At 40.2% G+C, this 22232-nt stretch overlaps 1 protein-coding gene across 2 annotated transcripts in view; it reads right to left on the minus strand.

The window, feature by feature from the left end:
- Positions 1 to 22232, minus strand: part of dtn (transmembrane protein 132C dtn) — a 404875-nt gene that overhangs the window by 56620 nt on the left and 326023 nt on the right. For both annotated transcript variants that reach the window (XM_083128325.1, XM_083128324.1), the window contains exon 4: positions 16547 to 16793. In XM_083128325.1, coding sequence (XP_082984451.1) covers positions 16547 to 16793 — 247 coding nt within the window. The remainder of the gene's footprint in view (positions 1 to 16546; positions 16794 to 22232) is intronic.

Raw genomic sequence — 22232 nt, forward strand, 5'->3', positions numbered from 1 at the left:
TTCTTTTCGTAGCGAGACGAAATACATTAAAACAAACTCTTCCGTCTGGGTTTATATTGTGGTGATTTTTTTAAGAAAAATATTTTTGGTGCCTATGTATTTTCCCGTGTATTTAACAGCTTTAACTTCTTCCAGAAAACATGTCTCCAGGCAGTGGCATATTATATGGTGAGTACAAGATCTGCATTATGAACGAAGGGATAAGTCTAAGCCTACACCATTTTCCCCCTCGTTTCCGGATTCTTCAAGGAATCCATGTTATACCGTAACAGGTTCCCCTGATTAGAGAAAAGTAGCAAGCCAAAAGCAATAACCTCCTTCGTCGGCCGTTACTCTCTCAAGCCTTCAAAGAATGCTAGGTCAGTATCAAATCAATCTTCCTGGTTGATTGAAAGTAAGTTGCTGATCAACGGGTATTAGGGAGCAATAACCAGGTGGTGGAAGAAAGGATAAGTGAGAGCGAAGTGGGGGCTTTTGCCTTGGATCGAGGAACGAGAAACATCGGGGAACTTAAGCGAGCCTGCATAGCGCAACTCTAAGAGTCTTCTCCGAGGAACTCTTCATCACCGAATAGACAGGTAACATCCTTCTCTAACCATGTTGATCTAAACTAGAAAATATAAACCCAAATTCTTAGTGTTGTGCCATTTCATGTGTGAAAAGTAACCTCTCGCCCATTACCATCAAGTTATCTGTCAAGGGCGAGTGCTCACCAGTGAGGATGAATGAATGACAAAGCTACATCATCCAAGCATAATGGTTAAGATTCTTGGTAAGATCCCACGAACCTTGCAGTTCGTTACGATACAACCATACAATGACACCCGGGCTGCAAACTTTAGAATCACCGTCACCTTATTGAAATTAATAATTTTCTTCAGAATTTCTAATCGACAATTCTTCTGTATTTTGGTCTCTGGGGTGTAGGCTTCGCTGATAACCAAATCAGTCTAGAGAATAGGCTCTTGTCTTCAGGCATTTTTACACATGCTTTCCTTTCAAGACAGTACCATTCGCGCAGCTGAAGTTTCTTTTATATTTGAAAAAATTCCCTATTTCCACACGATCGTTCTTCATCCTGTTAGTATTTTATCTTCTTTCCAGTACATTCCAGCGTTTTTTTCCTTAATACGTTTACGTTCCACATAAACAAGCATATTGAACAGAATGAAATTTTTCATCACTCATTTTCCAAGGAAGGGGTAGTGTCCCCTTGCTCCCCGTTGGATACGCCCGTGTCTGAACTTTAGTTGGTTGTTTATGTTATACCTTTTCTTTGTCCCTTCTTGTCAGACCCAGTACGCATCTTTTCCTTCGTTGTGCTGCCTGAATATTTTCAATTGGCTTCTTATTGAAGATATACGTATCTGTTCGCGCACACGAAACGTATTTCTAATGATTTTTCCCACGCTCTTTCTGATTAATATTTTCATATGATCTCCAATACTTCTCTTTTGGACAACATTATTAGCCACATTTATTATTTCTTCATCCCAAGAATATTTGCCCTACCTGCTTTTCTCATATACGCAGACATTTTATATTTATCTCCTTTTGAAGATATGATTTCCCCCCTCACCCATTTGAAATTGCTTTCTCATCCATCACTCATTATCCCTCCCCCCAAATTTCACATTCATCTCATCCAGACAATATTTTCCCATTTATTCTACATGCTATTCTGATTTGGATAATATTTTCTACAACATTGATACATATTTTACCCCAAATTATTTTCGCCTTTTCCTCTCATCCAGAGACTATTTTCTCGCTAACTTCGTGTCATTTTCTTATCCCGACAATATTTTCCCACACATCCACATACTACCTCTTGTTCTCAAAATAATATTTCAAACCATATTCTCATTCAAGGAATATATTTTCCAACGAATTTAATATGCTTTTAACTTAATCATTATGTTATATCCGCATCGTCTTTCACACAAAATCCATTCCTATTTCTTCATATTTTTTTTCATTTCACGATCGTACCTTTTCCAAAGATATATCAAACGATTTTCCTCATCTACATTTTCCCCAAGGAATTTCACTTTTTGTCTTATCGCTATCTATGTCATGCTTCTTCCTTCTAATTACATCAATGTTTTCTTACGTATTTCGCATGCTTTCTTTTCTATCTCACAAGTTTTCCCCATATATTTTACACGTTTTCCCCTTGCCTACAATATTTTCCCGTGTATTTTACTAGACTTATTTTCCAGCACACATCTCCAGAACTGCAGGTAGCAGGGACTTGATTTCAGTTGCAAAAGTTTGGTACGGTACACTACAATCGGCGACATGAAATTAAGCGGATGACAGAATTTGCGGTGTTGTCACATCGCTGCCAGTTCTTGTAACATGAAAACTGCACAAATATTTTGTTGGAAAGATCAAGAATGATAACTGTCTATTTCTCTTTGGAGGGATGGTTGAATGTCGATATAGGTAACACAGCAAGATGAACGTTCCGACACACTCCATTTGACATCTCATGTGGCAACAGAGCATATGTGCCCAGCCACCTAATTTAATAACCTCTGGTACACATCTCGGCGACAAATCTTGAGTATAGGACACTAGAGCGACGACAGAGACCTCTGGTGGAATTTTCAATTACTATGTCCCCTTTATTTAGGTTTGCAGAAGGAGAACGAGATATGCCAGAAGAGACTCTCCTCCGCTTTTCCGAAGCCACTTACATTTCAACCGACGAGACTTTGTCTCCCACTTGACGTCATAATTCGACAGTGTCATGTCAAAGAAGGAAGGAAGGAAATGAATCATCGCTTCCTTTGGTTCATCTTCCTTCGCCTAGGTTCAAAGTTCACAGGAAGTGTTGGGAGGGGGGTGAAGGGGAACTCCAGGGTCCCCTCTCGCTTACAACATCCAATTAAACTGGTACTCAGCTTAATGGAAGTTCGAAATTTTTGACACCAGAGGCGCTTCAATATCTCTCCCGCTCCGAGTTGATCCCACAGACTTCGGAATTCCAACACAGGCTCTTCCAGCGGCAGTGTTGCCATATCCAAAGAAAAGTCCCTAGATTAACTCAGATTGTTTTCCTGGTAAAGGTTATCTAAGTACCGTGAGGACGGTTGAAGATACTTTTCAAGAGGGTGAAAATTTATTAAACGAATAAAACATGGTTGAAGGCAGTGACTCTTCGCTACCACTCGGGTTGCAGGAGTAAAATATTGAGACATAGTACTTGTCTTCTTCTTACAGTAAGGCACCTTCTGATTCGTCGATAAACCCTTTCGGGCACGAACTTACTTTCTATTTTGTTTTCTCTTACAGCTTCACTTATAGAAAAAATTGTTGACCACATTGATGACAGCTATATTTGCAACAGTTTTTATGCACACAGATCTGTTTTATTTTGCATGTGTTTCAGTTGATTATTATTTAGCGTCGCTTTTCTGCCACTTTTAACTATTCGCGACGATGAAGATGGAATGATGAAGGGACACACTCGCGCAGGCCTGGATTGGAAGCCGAGAAGGCCCCTAGTCGTGGAGCATTTGATAACCACTTCGCCACGAAGTTGGGCTATTTTGCATGAGTATTAATTATTATTACTGGGACATATGGTTTGGGCTCTCACTTTTGGTGCGAGCAGTCCAGAGTTCGAGCCTTAAAAATTCGGTGCTGACCCACTATCTTCAGGACGAATTTACCGGAATTCGGCCTCGAAAGCCGGAAAACAGCGGCAATGGGATTTTATGCGCTGACCACAATGAAAAAGCCCCTTAGCAGGATCTAACCCTCGCAGTGCTGTTGTGACATGTCGTTTAGTTTAATATTAGTAGTGCATTTAATTAACGCCGTTTAATTGAACTGTTAGGTTAAACGCGACGCTAAAACGAAAAGGTAGAATAGAAGAAACGTGGAAATTGGAAAATAGAAGGTACGTAAATGTGCTCTTATTTTTAAATACGTACATAGCTTAACATTTTCTGAACTCGCTTACACATTTCTTAAATGTGGTCATCAGAAACAAGTGACGATTCAAAGATAAAATAATAACAATAAACCACTTGAGAATTAAACATCCCGGTACGTCACTGCACAGAACGACAGTTTAAAATGACGCCTTGTGACAAAAAGTAATTATAGATATGAACATATTTTAACTGTCAAGTGGCAACACTGCTCACGAGGTACTGGAAGCTGGAAGGAATGCTTTTGAATTCCGAAACAGTTTCGAAGGAGGCGAAGTCTGCGTAAGACTCCTAATTACGAAAGCAAAGCCGTCATCGCTGCACTTCCATCACGTTGTTATGAAGGAAAGCCATGCGCTGCGTAATTCGAACCGCAGAAGAAATCGTTACATTCAGAGGAGCTCGAAGACTTCGTTCTTGTTTAAAAGTTTGTCAGAGATCGTGTTAACTCCGCGTTATGCTCTGATGGGGGTAACGGGAGCTGATGCTGCAGTTTTAAGTTTCGTTGGGACAGGGGTGGATAAAAGACGTTTTCTCGTAGAAGTGTTAATGAGATTACCCTCCCCCCAAATAATAGCTATTCACATCCATATTCGTTGAAGATACCAGGTGGTCATAATTGAAGGTTGCGGTGTATAGAGACAATGGACACCATGGAGAAGCGAACACTGACGGAAAATAGTTCAATTTTTCACCACCAGGTGGAAGTGTGGCGCCTAGGATTAAAATTTCCTTACTCAGAGACCTCTGGAGCCCTTTGGAAGCATCAGGTTTCGGTGAAACTTGGCATAGAGGCTATGAAGACCATGGGGAAGCGAATGCTGACGAAAAATAGTTCAATTTTTCACCACCAGGTGGAAATGTGGCGCTTAGAATTAGAATTTCCCTACGCAGAGCCATCTGGAGCCCGTTCGAAGCATGGAATTACATGGTTTAGGAGTCCATGCGGAAGCGAATGCTGACGAAAAAAATAGTTCAAACATTCACCGCAAGGTCATTTACGTTGACGTTGCGCATATTGAACACTTCCCCACTGAAACTAGAAAATAAAGTTTCGCATGTCCCATTTTTGTTGTTGTTATTTTAGCACAGCGCGCTATTGACCCATGGGTCATGGGTTCGAAACACAGCCTGGGAATGGGTGTTCTTTGTGAGTGCATTTTCGTCAACTTCATCATATCACTCATCCTTACCTTCGCGATTAGCCAAGTAAATCAAATCAATGAACAATCAATAATCAATATAACCGAACTAATATTTCGTATGCGCTCAGTGGTTTTCCCTGGAGATATAAGTGTAAAGAGGAGAGAACTTGGATTTTTTGTCCAAAGCTGGATAAACTAATCTTTTTCAAGCCACGCCAGTCCCTACTTTTTGTGGATCAAAACAAAAATGCTCCACTTGAGGTAGCATGTTGCTACGGTCTCTCTTCATCGCTGGCAATCAAAAACATCTTTAAACTTCTCCCGTATTTTTATTAATGATAATGATTATTATAACTAGGAGTTTGTAAGCCTGCTCAAATAAATACCTTTCCAGCATATGGAACCTCCTCTCAGGAGTAAATACGGCGAGGATGGCTGGTCAAAGAAACACGGCTCCTCTCGAAGGTGAAACGCTTTAGGGTGGCAACTCGGAAACGAACCTGTGTCGTTGCCATGGAAACCAAATGTTCCACTCCTCGCACAAATGGGGAAGGGGGTTGCGGGAAGCTCTGCGCCCCCCGAACGCCTGGCCTCTGCCACGAAATTTGGATCGTTGGGGATGGAAGATCTCCCGCAATGCCTTTGCACGGCAGACTTTCTGGCAGCGAGATTGTTACGAGGAGTAAAATTCCCTCAGACTGGGCAGTAACATCCCTCTTCGTATCGAAAAATTTTCCGACAGGGCTGCATCATTGATTTAACTGTGAAATTGTACAGCCGGACAGATGGACTGGTGCGAGTATTTTGCACTCATCAAACTATGTACTGCAGGCGCTTCATATGAACCAGCTTTACTTAATGACTACTTCAGTTCTTGATATATTGATGACGCATTCCCTGGCAGGGTAGTGGCTACAGCTGTATCAATCTACTCAAGAATTCCCGGGTTGCCTGCATTCCTTGAGAAGCAGACCTGCAATGAGCATAATGGTATCTCGCAATGGACCAGTGCAGGAGCCAGTCTTCAAAGAAAATGAACAACACCAAAGAAAAGAGGTAAGTTGATTTATGAGAAGTAATAACTGGTTAGATGCTATAAGTAATAACAAAATGAAATTTCGTGTGCTAATACTGCATATTTAGATGTATTCTTCCCTGTGTGAGAATTCCGTTGTCAATGAGGCATGTCCCTGCTAGAAGCTTCTGAACATGACCATCTTTCTTACAGGACAGTGGTGCAAGATCGGGCAGTGGATGATGGAAAGGTTTGCAAACGGCGTGATTACGACCCCCGTAAACTTAAAAATTATAATTCATCATCATTGGACAATATATAAGGCTTCAAAAGTGTTTGGGATAACGTGGAGTACCCTCAAGCTCCATGTAAAGCAGTATGCATGCATACCTCGGATAGTTCTTCAGATGTAGAACTTGACATTCCTAAACTTGGGTGGCCATTCGTGTTTTCGAAGGAAGTAGAAACTTAAGTTCGTGAAATATCTCATTGAAATTCAGGAACTTCGTTTTGGTTTATAAATTAGTAATGTTAAGCAACTAGCATTTCGACCAGCGCAAGCTTCCTGTAAGACCAGCCCTTTTAATGAACTTCTGACGACCGAACTAATGGGACTGCACCTTCTACAAGTAAGGAAAAAGCAGATGATACGTTTTGTGGTGAGTGTTCTGGCTCCTATAATAAGGATGTACATTTCAAAAATGAAGCTGCATGGATTCAGTGTGGTTTTGGTTTTGTATGGTACCCACGAAACATGCGCCAACATCGAAGAATTTCCACAGTTCATGTGCCAAAAATGTGTGGATTCTGTGGACGATGACACTGATTAAGAACGGAACTTGAATTTTGCCAAAACTTTTTATATCAGACACTTAAAATATTACTACATAAGTTTCTTGTTTATTATATTGATTAATTATGTGAAATACATACTGGATTTGGGTTTTTTATATCACAATATTAGCAATCCTGTATCACAATATTACCATCACTGTCACAATCCTCTGTGGAGGCACAGGGTTTCGGTTCCTTGATCGAAATGAAATTCTGGGTGTATCAGCACTTAGGCTACTTGCGACCGTCACATTATACGGAGCCAAGCCCCTTGCCATAACTAAAATCGACACGTGTCTCTGAGAACTAATCTCCTTACCTACCTTTCAAGCAGAGGCTGTAAAGGGGCGGTCAGACTCCAAAAATGCGATTTTGAGATTTGTCGAAATAAACTCCCCTGAAGAACTCCATTTGAATTCATGTCGACATATCTAGACTTCTGAACCTAAGTACAGTAGTAAGGTGGAGCCACGTATCTCCAGTTAACTGACACTTTTAATGAGCCAGACATATTCCTAAGAATACATTATTTCCTCCCTCCTGTAAATTTGATAAAATGGAGTTACCTCCTACTGGTGCTCACACGACGAGACAGTCCTACAGAGGATTACACTAACTTTAGGTCCAGCCTGCAACACTGCAGTCCCGGGTGAAGTATGTGGAAGAGAGATTCACATTTGTGCGTATTCAGTAAATATTTTCCCTTGCTATTGTATGTTTTAATCATTCACAAGTAAACTGAAACACAGAATAAAGGTAGCCTCATTCCAAAAAAAGCTTCTTTATCTTCTCTTAAAGATCTGAATCTGATTGTCTTATTTGATGTGAGAAAGCATCCTAGCTCAACCACTGCCAGTAAAAAATAATAATAATAATAGTTCGCAAAAATTCAGTTTTGTTAATTTATTATTGTTAAAAGATTGGATATATATTCATGCATGAAAAACTATGTTTTAATATAAAAGTTCTCAATTCCATCCTCATATAAGGACGATCTAGAACAGGAGAGACGAGATTTTACCGTATTACTTGAAACTGTGGTAAAGTTTGCATTGCGCAAACGGCAAGGTTCATTGGTGTGAACATTTTGGTACCTTTCTCCATTCATCGTTACTAACAGCTTTCAAATATATATCTTTCGTTTTTCACCAAAATTTCTTTACAAGAATCGGCATTCTCGTACGCGACGAAAAATTTCCCCTAGATCTAACACCGCGGGATGGAGAGAAAAAAATGCTACAGAACTCCACAATTCCTCCCCTCGAGAGGGCACGTCGGTCGATACACGCTGCCACCTTTACTGCGGCAGTTGACACGAGAGGCCCTCGTGTGGGACGAGGCAGAGGATGTAGCTTTCGGAGGCGACGGGGCGGGCAAATGTCGCACTTCGCATGACGGGCGGGGAAAGGCTGCCGTAAATAAAGGGAGATCGTCCCTTCAGTAAAGCGGAAGTGGCCGGCGACTAGAGTTGAAGCCGGACTGGACACTACATTTTCTGTCGAGTGTGTCGTGTTCTAGTTACTTCACGTCCGTACGCTGATGACTAGGGTAAGGATTTTAAAGTGCAAAATTATGGGGAAAAAAGTTCTGAAAATGTTTTTCAAAGGTGCTGATAAAATGCCTGTATTCAATGCTCTCTTTTCGTGGGCCTTCTGTATATAATGCGCGCGGACCGGATAGAGAATTGTGGTTCTGCCGAATAGGTTTTGCTGAAGTTTGTGTTTTCTTTCGCGGATTTTGCTACATTGTCTTGGGAATTATTGGGGTTGCAATACCATTTTATAGCTCTCGTTCTGCTCTACGAAATGATACTATAGGATTTTATGCAGATGCTCAATCAGAGTGAAAACCATTTATTTTTTTGTCCCAATTTCTTAACAAAACATGAAAGAAAAGGAAGGGAAAATGTGCTGAAGCATCAAAGAGGGGATAAATGTGCTAATCTCACGAAAGGGGGCACAAAGATGCAACAAAGTGTGTTCATGATTATACATTTGATGAGATGGTTCCCGCGAGCCATCTAATCTAATGTATAGGTTACGCTGTGGCATGCGTTACAACAATTATCACTAAATAACCTATGCTATACCAAACCAAAATACCTTACGTCATCCTACTTATGTAAAATTTTATGTTATCCTTATGCTTATTGTTTACTTTTGCAACACCGATTGCTTTATAGAACTACACATTTACAACTCTTACATCTTCAATAAAGATTAGGGTCGCCCCGGTGGTGTAGTGGTAACGTCGTCGTCTTGTAACCAATGGGTGCGGCGTGAATACCCGGTGAAGGCACAAAGTTCAGATCCCACATTAAACTGTAGGTTAAGTCCCGATAGTGTATAAAGTGGACCTAAAACAAAAACTCGAACAACACTTATGTAAAATTTTATTTGGTTTCCTTGTGCTTATTCTTTAATTTTACAACTGACAAAGATTGAGAAGATGAACAAAATGAAAAGATGTGCTGTGTCGGATTAGATTATGTTTTGTTATGGTTATATCGTTTATGGAGTTTGCAAGATGAGGTGTTAATAAATACATATTATTTTTGTCTGAATCACAGTTACTACATCAACGACGACCTCTATTCATCTATTGCTTTATAGAACTCCTCCCTGGTGGCATAATACAGTGCGTACATTTTAAAACCGGCCCCTAGCAGAAATATGAGAAATGTTACAATATAGTGATCTGCGCATTTAGTACCTTACAACAAATGTTTGTTTGTGTATATTGTTGTACCTTGTTTTCAATTCTTGCATACTTATACTCCCCTCCCCTCCCTCCCTCCTCTTCTTCCCCTTCCCTACCGCATTACCTGTTTGTCTGAAAGAATTTCTTGGCGACTGTTGTTTCACAAGGACTATGGCCCGCCAGATCTCTTAAGTCCGGACTACTTCCTATGGGGTATTTTGAAACAAACTGTTTTCAGACATAGTAATCCACACATCACATCACTGTCGTCATTCAGAATATCACCCCACAAGTACTCCATAAGGTCCCTAGGAATACGAAAAACCGTCTGGACACGTGTATCCTGCAAGACGGACGTCATTTCCAACATTTGTTGTAAGGTACTAAATGCGCATGTATGTAACATTTCTCATATTTGTGCACGGGGCCGGTTTTAAAATGTACGAGTAACGTTTTCGCTTGTAATCAGGGGATCCCAGTTCGATTCCCAGAGGTTCGGATCCCACTTTAACTGTACATTCAGTCCCAATTAGCCCATCTGTACACAAATTGGACTTACAAGAGCTTTCAATTATTTTTTTAAAAAAATAAACTTAATATTTATATGATAATAAAATAATAATGTGCATTATCACATCGTTTAGTGAGGAGAGGGGGTGGGAATATTTTCTTGGGGTACCCCTTCAATACTATACAAAGAGTATTTATTTATTTATTTATTTATTTATTTGAGTTTTCACGTTCTCATAGGGGTGGTAATGGGGGGAGGCCGGTCGACAGTACGTCTAACCCCCCGCTGTAAGGCGTTGTCACCAAGGGTTTGTCACATAAAATGTTAGTCACTGTATGCTATATTCCTTAACAGCTCCTACTGCCCGATACTTTTAAATGTATTAGATCAACCGATTATAAGAGGATACACATAAGAGTTTTATTTTTGCTTATTTACGGTTTCCAAGTGAATATGACAGGAATCCCGAAGCAGAATTTTGCAGTGACACGACACGGTAGGACACCTGTCGGTGAACGGAGGTACTACACGCGTCAAGCGTCATCTCCAAGTGGGAGCGTTATGGAGAAGGGCAGGCGTGAAGTGACAAACTGCACGAGGACGAGGGATGACTGGCGCTGTGGGATAGAAAGCGAATGCTCATACGTCACCGTTCTCTGTGTGCGCAAGGACAGCACCAGGAAGTTTTGAGCGGGTGGACGGGAAATTGTAGGCATATGTTAGTTACAATGCACTTAAAATACAAGAACGGCCATTTATCTTAAGGTGTCCCACTGGCCGGTTCCGTTACCGTATTTCAATGTTTGAAATTATGCTTTGAGAGGCAGTTTCCCTAGAAATGTACTACGCTATTCCATATGGCAAACGTTTCATTTCTTGTAGCTTATCGTTAACGGAATATAAAGCAATATTCCGTTAACGATAAGGAGAATTACACTCTCGTCTCTCCCAGTACCTAACATTATAATTTAAATAATTCATAATTTATTTATTTTTATATTTGAAGAGGGTTTTTGAATGTATGCATTGTAAACACTGTTTGTGCGTTTATTAAAACATTGTGCCAATTTTGAAAAGTAATTGTTCCTTACTCATTTTATGAAATACTGGGAAGACAAGTCACTTTCTTTATTTTTCTTTTTGCTCATTTTACCCAGCTGTTCTAATTGTATTTTTCTTATTTTTACGTGTCTTTTTATTTGAAATACAATCCTGTACAACACAATCTATCTATCTATCTATCTCTCTTTCTCGGAGCCTACAACCCTATTCTGATGCCTAATGTTGCTATTTTTAACCACATTTACCTTTCAATATGACTATTTTTTCCATTTATTTTTGTTTTCTTGTCGTAATTTATTTCGTTTACTGGCCCCTTTCCTTTATCCACTACCTATACCATGCATCCGTTTGTCTTCTCCTCTCTTTTTAAGCCTATATTTCCCCCGTCCTTTAGTAGACGCACAACAACCGAATCACTGAAACTGGGTCGTCAACCCGGATTCGAACCCTTGGTTACGCTGGTATAGTCAGGTCATCTGCTAGTGTGTAAGTGCATGCTTACATAAAACAATATTTTTTATTTGGCCTTAGTTAAATTATTAATGTAATTAAATTAAATTAAGTGTGTAGGAATAATAACTATCATTTTATTTGATTTGTGGTTTTAAGCCCCCTGCACGCATAGGCTAATTGAGACTGGACCTACAGTTTAACTGTGCAATCTCCATCCACGAACTATCATTTTAAGAATGAGATTATGAGAATCAATACAATAATAATATAGCATTCAATGATTTACATTTACAGCAAACTAAGGCACCCTGGCTTTGTATAGCATATCTCTGGATGTGGATGACATCATCAGCAAAAATTTCTGTGGGTTCCTCGTCCCCGTCAGTTGATACCTTCACACAAGCTTAAAGCATATCCCGATTCATCCTATTTCTTAATTCAGCAGTTATCAAAACGAACGATAATTTCAATTCTTACAAGCAGGGATGAATCAGAGCTTATTGCTTTACGAAAATACCAGAAAAATTACGTTCTATGATTAGTGAAAGAAAGAAAGCAAAAGGTTTCTTAGCTATTGTAACAATGCTTTCTCAGGTTACCGAAATATTCTGGGAATGGGGCTTTTTAATTTCCGGAAGGGATTCCGCCTTTCCCCCGGGACACCCCTGAATTCATCACTGCCTGTTTATGTTTATGATTTTTATTTTCAACACACATTCCAGTGACACTAGCTTGAAGAAGAGAGAAGAAAAAGGGAATAGGGGAGTGAGGGAAGAGAGAGGGGAGAACAAAAAATTTCGCCGGGATTGAAGCGAGAATCAGAATCCCGAGCACCATGAAATTATACATTCAAATTAGGTTCCCGCTTTTCTCCTGCACAAACACCCACGAGCCCACCACTCGCAAACGAAGAGAAACTTAATTCCGAAACGAACTAATTTAAGAATTCTTAACTTTTAATTCTGTTTGCGTTTTGTACAGATTCATTGTAATATCGAGGGGAAGATGGTTTTTTGCCGTCATGCATACAAAAGAAGCGTTCGACGTACGAAATAATGATCATGTAGGGTCACTGACACACATCAATGAGTCATATATGATAATCAGGGCCCAACAGCCACAAAATCAGTTTGATCTCTGTCCAGAGGTACTCGAGAAATAATCTCTTTCGTGTTTTTCTTTTTCTCTCTCTGCCCTAACATTTCCTTCTCTTTCTCTTTATATATTTGTTTCTCTAGTATCTTTTTATGTCCCTCTCTTTTCAATTTCTATCTTTCTCTTTCGACCGTTCTCTCTCTCTCTCTGTTTCAATCTTCCATTCTCTATCATTCTATGTTTTTATTTTTATGTTCTGTTCTCCATCGTTCTTTCTCCCTCTATATTACTATCATCTCATAGGCGCCGACTCCATGGGGCTTGAGGGGGCTCGAGCCCCCCCAATGTTATCGATGTGGGGGCAGAGCCCCCCAAATAATTTTGCTTAAGATAATCTAATGTATTATTTTGCTTCTCTTGTAAAGTTCTGTACTCTGAATTGTGTTACATGTACTTAACTTTAAATACACATTTGAAATGTTCTAGACCATCAATTTTGGGGGCTGAGACCGCTAAACCATCAACTTTGGGGGGGGGGGGCTATGACCAGAGACAGCAAAACACATGACTTATTACTATACGTATACTAAGTATATAATTATGAGTATTGTTAACATTTTTACTAAAAAGAGTTTCAAAAGAAGATGTTCATGAACTAGGAGAGTGGATGGGACGTTCGGGCTACAAATGGCTCTCACATGACATTCAGAACGAGATCATTGATATATTAGGGAGATCTGTTTTGCGCTCCGTGGTAGCAGATATTAAAAGTCGGGAATATTTTGCTATTATGGTTGACGAAACTTGTGACATATCCATCCGTGAACAATTGACATTTTGCATTCGAACTGTAAATGTAAATTTTAATATTTTTGAGGAATTCATGGGCTTTTACGAGATTCCGAACACTGAGGCCAAAACTTTAAAAAGGGAGGGAGTGAGCCATTCATTAATTTATTTCAGTGACCAGAGCCCCCCAATAATTTTGACAATTCGGCGCCCCTGTATCATCTGTTCTCTATCGCTCTTTCTCTATCTTTATTTTTATCTTCTGTTCTCTTTCTAACTATTTTTCTATCTTCTGGTCTCTGTCGTTCCTTCTCAGTTTGTTTGTTTCCTTCTCTACTGACTTTTCTCTCTTTGTTCCTATCTTCCGTTCTCTATCGCTTTCTCTATGTCACTCTTTTTCTGTTTTTTTTTCATCCTTTCCTATCCCTTTATCTACAGGGTGATCCGAAAGCCTTGTCACCCCTACCGAAAAGTAATAAGAACAATAGAGGAACAAATATCAAACACATGTACTAGTTTTAGTATATTCACTTTCATTGAAACTGACACAGTCACAAATCGAGAAGGTCTGTACGAACACCATCATTTTCGTGGCACAAAATGATGCGGCGCCATGTCCTCACCGCGAAGGTCTTTCCACCCTGCCATTGACAAAAATGATTGTTCCTATATTGTTCTTATAACTTTTAGGTAGGGGACGACAAGACTTTCGGACCACCCTGTACTTCTCTATTTTTGTTTATCTTATTATCTATCTCTATCTATTTTTATATCATTCTGTTCCTACCTTTCTCTATCTCTTTTTATGTCCCTCTTTTTTCATTTGACCCTTCCTCAGAAGTACTCTGTTAGTTTTACCTTCTTTGGAAGGTAAGACAAAACAATTGAAGAAAATATAGAAGATTGATTGATTGATTTGTTGTTTAAGTTCACTTTATGCACAGGAAGGCTAATCGGGACTGGGCGTACGGTTTAAAGTGGGATCCGAAACACTGTGCCATGTGCCTCCACCGGATAAAGAACCCGGGATCCCTTGATTACAAGGGCAAGACGTTACCACCACGCCATCGGGGAGGCCCTGAAAATATTGAAGAATTAAAGCAAACGATAAAGAGAGAAAGAAAAAGATTAGAAGAGGAAATTAAGAACTAGCAGATGTACAGAGTTTTTAAATAACTGGGGACCATGACAGATACGAGAGTAGAAATAAACAGGAGAAAATTGTCGTTGTTAGGGATTTATTATAACTTACAACCCATGCATGTTGCAATGCCTCTTATTTTGTCATTATACAGTACGGCGAATCTGCCAAAAACGAATGTAATTCTATGTCGGCGGCAAGTTAATCCTGATTGTATAATCTTCTAGGGTATGATTTGAAGTAAAAATGCGCCAGGAAATTTTAACAGAGCCTTAGTTCGAAAACGTGAACACTGATGAAAAAGAGTGAAGGCAATAAGGCGAGATTTCTTACGAGAATATTAAGAAAGATGAACCAATATACGAACTGAGGAAATCAACGAAATGGTGTAGGGTAAAGGTTGGTAATATTGTGATAGTTGCTGTGTAAAATTATCACAGGATTGCGAAGCGAGCTAGACGTTTTATCTCTGCTTGCCTGCATTCCTTGAGAAGCAGACCTGCGATGAGCATAATGGTATCTCGCAATGGACCAGTGCAGGAGCTAGTCTTCAAAGAAAATGAACACCACCAAAGAAAAGAGGTAAGTTGATTTATGAGAAGTAATAACTGGTTAGATGCTATAAGTAATAACAAAATGAAATTTCGTGTGCTAATACTTCATATTTTGATGTATTTTTCTCTGTGTGAGAATTCCGTTGTCAATGAGGCATGTCCCTGCTAGAAGCTTCTGAACATGGCGGTGATCTTTCTTACAGGACAGTGGTGCAAGATCGGGCAGTGGATGACGGAAAGGTTTGCAAACGCGGTGATTACGACCCCCGTAAACTTAAAAATGCCGTAAAAATGATAATTCATCATCATTGGACAATATATAAGGCTTCAAAAGAGTTTGGGATTCCGTGGAGTACCCTCAAGCTCCATGTAAAGCAGCATGCACACCTCAGATACTTCTTCAGATGTAGAACTTGGCATTCCTAAACTTGGGTGGCCATTCGTGTTTTCGAAGGAAGTAGAACCTTATGTTCGTGAAATATCTCATTGAAATTCAGGAACTTTGTTTTGGTTTATAAATTAGTAATGTTAAGCAACTAGCATTTCGACTAGCGCAAGCTTCCTGCAAGACCAGCCCTTTTAATGAACTTCTGACGACCGAACTAATGGGACTGCACTTTCTACAAGTAAGGGAAAAGCAGATGATACGTATTGTGGTGAGTGTTCTGGCTCCTATAATAAGGATGTACATTTCAAAAATGAAGCTGCATGGATTCAGTGTGGTTTTGGTTTTGTATGGTACCCACGAAACATGCGCCAACATCGAAGAATCTCCACAGTTCATGTGCAAAAAATGTGTTGATTCTGTGGACGATGACACTGATTAAGAACAGAACTTGAATTTTGCCAAAACCTTTTATATCAGACACTTAAAATATTACCATGACTGTCATAATATTACTCTATGCTGTGGACATAAATATTTTAATTGAAAAATATTTAATGTAATTGTGCAGTGTGTTTCTTTGATAATGACAGTACTTAATGAAGCTGTGTACATGTCTCGTGTCATTGCCAATTAGTTTTCTCTTATTTACTTTGGAAATAAATAGAGTTTTTCTTCAAAATATCACAATATTATCAACCTTTACCCTACTTAGTTTTGTCTCGGACAAGCTCCCATGACAGGATCTTGTTGACATCTTGTTGGTCTCGTTTGGTGATTAAGGAAACTGATTCTTCGCAATTATACTCAAAACGCGGCATAAAACTTAATAACAGATCACAAAAAAGAACATCAGGATCGCAAAACACACTAGTCACAGGGAAGAAATAAATTAAAGAATCAAACCGGAACGCTTACCTTGGAGATTGGCAACACTGCTTGAATGTCGTCCTTCTGGATATCAAGCCTTGTGGTCATCTTGCGCCTGTCCTCTTCCAGGCCATCCTGCAGGAACCGAAGTCTCCCGTGGTGGTTGCGAGCGTATCCGCGGAAACGCGTGTCGCCCTCCAGCACGTAGCGGACATTCCAGACGATTCGTCCCCCGCCTTCCCTGGAGTCCACGGAATCATCCACTTCCAGGAGCCACTCGAAGACTTCCTCCATCCTGGAGAAGAGAGAGAAACGGGGTTCAGAAAGAGCGCAAGCACTAACTTTTTTGACAGCGCTATCTACGAGTCAATGTTAAACAAGGAATGTATTGAAAGAAATGTGAATGACCTCCGTCGTGAAGTCACTGATATATGAACACTAGACATTGTATACATTACTTAATCCGGTTGCACTAAATGTTTTCATTACTTAAACCACCTTCAAACAACAATTTCCAAAAGGAGTGTGCGATTTAAATTCCGCTAAAAATATGAAATCATGCAGGATAAGGGAAAAGCATACATTTTAAGTCTTAGGGCATTACACAGCTTCACAGCACCAGTAAATCTTTGGCCTGAGTTACTTTTAATTTTCCCCCCAATTCTGAAAAAAAAAACCATCTATTTCAAATTTCTTCTAGATTAGTGGTTCGTGTGATTTTATCTTGTTTTTGCCTAGACATTTGTGATAGTTGAGGGGAACCTTAGAAGAAAAAGCGAAAGCAATCCAGACGAACATTCAATGGACCAATGTAGAGAACATTCTAAACAAGTTGAAATTTTATTTTAAATGAAAGGGATTTCCGAATGCTTCTTTGTTAACTCGGGCCAAAGGACCAGTGGGTCCTTAAGGGTTAATATTACGAGTTTGGATTGAATGACATCTTGACCCGGAAGGATTCAATTGCCATTATAAGGTACAACATTCTTATATGTTAACCTAAAAAAAATATACGAACACAACTTGAATATTTGATCAGATTGAGATTCCTGCAAGTATATTTTGTGAATAAATGCATTATATAGTTGTTGGAGGCATGTTTACAACATATTTCACCACCACAGGATAGAGGACTGTCGAACAAAGATTTTGCATCGATATGTGGGACAAAAGTGATTGGCCTTTTACCACTGTTGAAAGGAAAGTCCCATTAGATGGTGAGCTTGCAGCACCTATCGTTCCGTACATTCATTTTTCCATTGCAGAATCATAGCGGGTCTCCTTTTCCCACGAGGAACGTCAAGAAACAGAAAGAAGCTGAAGGCTGGCAGTTTCCAAGACAACACAAGAAGACTCGGGGACAGATCAAATTGCAACGATGAATAATAACGATCTTCTTGCAACGTCCCCGAGCCGACTCGGAGACAGGAAATCTCGATTTCCCCGGCTGGAAATTCGTCATGGAAACGAACCGAAACGGGCTAACGACCAGGGAGCCGTGATTGAAAATGCTCCTTGGTTCGAGTCTACAAGAAGATTCAGGTCCCATCTCCGATACACGATCAAATGCTGGATTGGATGGATGGAGCCGCCGTCATATATAAGGCCTCCAGTAGGAAACGGAAAAGGATTCGAACCTACGAAGAGAAGAAGAAAGCAAGGCTTAAATTGCTCTTACCTGGAATGCGCGGTGATGAAGTGCAGCCATTTCTTACAGCCGCAAATTCCACCTAGGCAACGAACCCAGGACCATTTGCGTCACTGGAAGAGATTTATCGACCAGCCGCTCCCGCCTCCCCTTCTTAATGCTGGAAGTTTTAAACTTTTTCTCCCCTTCCTGTAAACCTGAGACAGAAATTCTCGTTCGCTAAGCTTTGGAAATGATACTCATTTAATTCCTCCTCTGCCTCGCTGCCTAATGGCTTGGCGGAAGAGTGCCGAACCTTGGAGAGCCACTCCAGGGAGCAGAGAGGTCCAAAGAACATCAGGCTTCCCAGAATCTGGATTGACCAACCCCCACTACTCGTTTGTTCAACCAACAGAAAAAATGTTATCCCTCATTCTCTAAAATAACTTTTTTCCAGAAAATGGTTAGGTACAGCCAGAAGCCAAAGAAATGCAGGTTTAAAATGTTCTGGACCAGGTGAAACTTACAACACTTGATAGGCTCAAAGGGACACGAAAATGTAAGATACAGTGGTACCTTGAGAACTCGAACCTCAACATCTCGAATTCCTTGATAAGTCGGATTTTTTGTCATAACAGTTAATACTAATTTTACCTCAACAACTCGAAGGTAGAGTATGAAAAACCTCTATGAGTCGAAGTTTGAGTCGCACGGACCTCAATAAGTCGAAGTGCAGTAAACTTTAGATCTATATAACTCGAAGTCGGCGATTTTGGCCCTCAATAATTCGAACCTTGGTAAGTCGAAATCCTTGTACCTCAATTTTTTTTATTTTTCCTCTCAAGTTCGAGTTATCAAGGTTCCACTGTATAACCTATATATTGAGTAGCTTTCCAACATGGAGGCCAACAACAAATTATTTACCCTCTGCTTCAATTTATCCGATTTTTATCATTTTCATTAGTGGAAGCTCAAAGATAAAATTTTAATTTAGATTATAATTTTTTTTAAATGTTAATTCCTTTTGAGAAATACAAAACATACATTTAAAGACAAAAATATACGATGTCCTATTTTGCGACGTTTTCCTTCACTTTCGGTTCATCCTCCTCGTCGAAATTAGCCAGAACTGGCAGAAAAGCGACGCTAAATAACATATACAAAAAATTGACTAACAACATTCGAAACGGTTTTAACTTCAAGGGATATGTTCAAACTCCCTAGTCTGAACCAGGCCAATCCCTTCTCTCTTTGGCTTCACAGGCTTGGACACATTTCTTCATCCCCCGCACTGGTAATGAACGTATTTTCATTTGACATCACGCTTGTAAAAAAACCGTACTAATGTCCTGTAGAGTGGTTCTCCTTTTAGGTGCCTCCAATAAGAGAAAGAGAAATAGGGCAAAAAAGGAGACAAAGAAAAAAAACAGTCAGAAATCAGAAATGCAACCGTAAATTGTTTCCCACGTCTGTTCCGTGTATCGGAGACTTTTTTCTCGGCCGAACAGTGCAGTAATCGAATTTTTGGTCGGGGCGGAAGTCAAAAGCATTTCCCACGGGCCCACGTGGCGGGAGGGAATGGCTGGATTTCCTTACATACAGAAGCAGTAATCAAATCTCCTGACCACAAACGACGCTCCTGCAGTCGATTTCTGTCCCGGCGTATCTCGGATCGAGAAACAAAAGGCGAGAGGAAGAAAAGGAACAAGATTTCTCGAGGGAGAAGGATACTTAATCCGAGTGTCGGTTGAAATTAAGGAAAAAAAAATCCCAATTGTTTTAGCCTGGATTTGTTACTCATGTTTACTAGTAAAGAGATGGGAGCAAATTGAGTACGAGTCTCGGGTATCTTTGGACCAAGCGGTAGGACTCGAGAGGTCTTAACCAATGGACACGCGAGAGGAGAAGTTAGAGCATGGAGGGAAAAACGGGGCTGCAGCAGCCGTTTGTAGCAGCGCGTACTGCCTTGTTCTGCCCTTCTCTACCGTTATGTGCGGGCTTGCGCCACAGAATCCCGAAATAGAGTGTATTCTGTTTATTTAGCGCTGTTTGTTCTTAGTGAATCGGGACAATGATGATAAATGGATGAAGTTGAAGAAAAACACATGATTGATTGATTTGGTTAATTTTACTTCGTTCTTCTGCCACTTTTGGCTAATCGCGAAGATGTCGATGGATGGTGATAAGGTGAAATGGACAATCACAAACTAGCACCACAGAGGATTATCTAGACTGCAGGTCCAGGCGCCAGAACCTCGTTAGACTTCAAAATGCAGTCTTAGAAGTACTACGTGAAAGTGAGGTTGGCATTTGGATGTATCTAGAAAGGTCACCTCTTACACCCCAGTGTACAAATAATTCGAACCTAAGGACTATTGTTAAGTCATTGATTCCGCTAGTTTGATCATCTTTAGCCTTGTAATCAAGGGGTCCCGGGTTCGATACCCAGCGGAGGCACAAGTGGTTCGGATCCCACTATAAACTGTAGGTCCAGTCCCAATTAGCCTTACTGTGCATAAAGTGGACTTAAAATAACAAATCAACCAATCATCATCCTTTAATACGAGCGATGTTCAAAAAGTAGAGGAAATCGACTTTAATATAAATATATCCATTATACAAGCACCCAAAACTGATTGAAATAACTCTGGCAGTCTGCCGCGGTAGCTTGGTTATTAGGAAGTCCGACTACCACGCGAGAGACCCGGGTTCGATCCCCGGCGGGGGACAACCGGAAATTTTTCAACCTGTCCACCCAGCGTCGTATAAAGTGGGTACCTGGAGGTAAATGCGGCCAGGGGCGTGGTGCTGATCACATCACCCCGAGATCAAGGAAGTGTGGAGCCCTAACCCCAAACCCCCTATACGCCTTCATAACGTGGTGCAAAGCACGGGGTAGCACAGAGAGAGAGATTTTTTCAACGGAGAGAGAGAAGGAATGAAGAGAAATTGGAAAGAAAGAGAGAAGAGAGAAGAAAGAAAGAAAGAAAGAAGAAAGGAAAGAGAAAACCGTTTCTTTTCTCTCTCTCTCTCTGTCTCTCTCTTTCTATTTCTTTTTCTCTGACACAGGGGAGCACTTTACTTTTTTTTCTGGAAGTTGGAAGGTACAAAGTTCAATATGCACTGGCAGATAAACTATAGCCGCAGGATACTATAGCTTGATGTAAATCTAAAGATTACCTTCAAAAGTGTTAAAATTGTCATGGCAACTGTTGCTACAACGATGCATGGTGCAGAGTTTGCCTCGGCACGTAACTAATTCGTTCTGAGCATGACGTAATGACGGCCACGTGAACATATCACTCAAGAAAATGTGAAACAATGTTGCAACATGCAGATGTTGCAACCTCAACATGTGCAACGTGAGCGTTAAGAAGAATCACACATGAAATGCGCAACACGAGAAACGTCGTTTTTGGTTGATTTGGTGTTTTATGTCCACTTTGTGCACAGTACAAGAAACGTCATATTTTAGGGATTTTAAAGATTAGTTACTACATTGGTTGCTTATTTTGCGTTGTTTTTTCTACGTGAATAGTGACGATGAATTGATAAAGTAGATGAAGGAAAGCATCATCGGTAATCACGGTTCACCAAGGATTCCAACCAAGGAACTATTGATCCACTCCTCTACGGAGACCGACATATGTTGACGAAAAGTGTTACTAGATTTCACATCACTTTTTTAATACGAGGGGTGTTAAATTGAATACTGATTGATTCAATTGATAACTGAAGACATTTTAGCAACTAAAGGGTCTTTCATTAAGAGTGATACTTTTTAAAATTGTCATTTCCAGTTTCTAATATATTTTTTTGTGTGCTTCCAGGTGTGAACATATCCAGCACAATTTGCAGTTTCATAATGCAGCGACTCACGCTTCTTGAACGTTTAGAAATCATTAAAAGAATTTACCAAAGTGGCAGCTCAGATGTGGGTGCTCATCGTTTGTTCACCAGAGAATTTGGTCACCATCGCCGTTTCTCTATTCAGGCTATACGCCTTACTGTTGCCAAGTTTGAGCGGAATTTCACTCTACACGACCAGAAGCCACCAAGAAGACAACGTCAAGCACGAAGTGAGAACAATATCGCAGCAGTAGCGGC

This window comes from Lepisma saccharinum, chromosome 9, assembly GCF_977018435.1.
Source record: "Lepisma saccharinum chromosome 9, izLepSacc3.1, whole genome shotgun sequence".
Lineage (NCBI taxonomy): Eukaryota > Metazoa > Arthropoda > Insecta > Zygentoma > Lepismatidae > Lepisma > Lepisma saccharinum.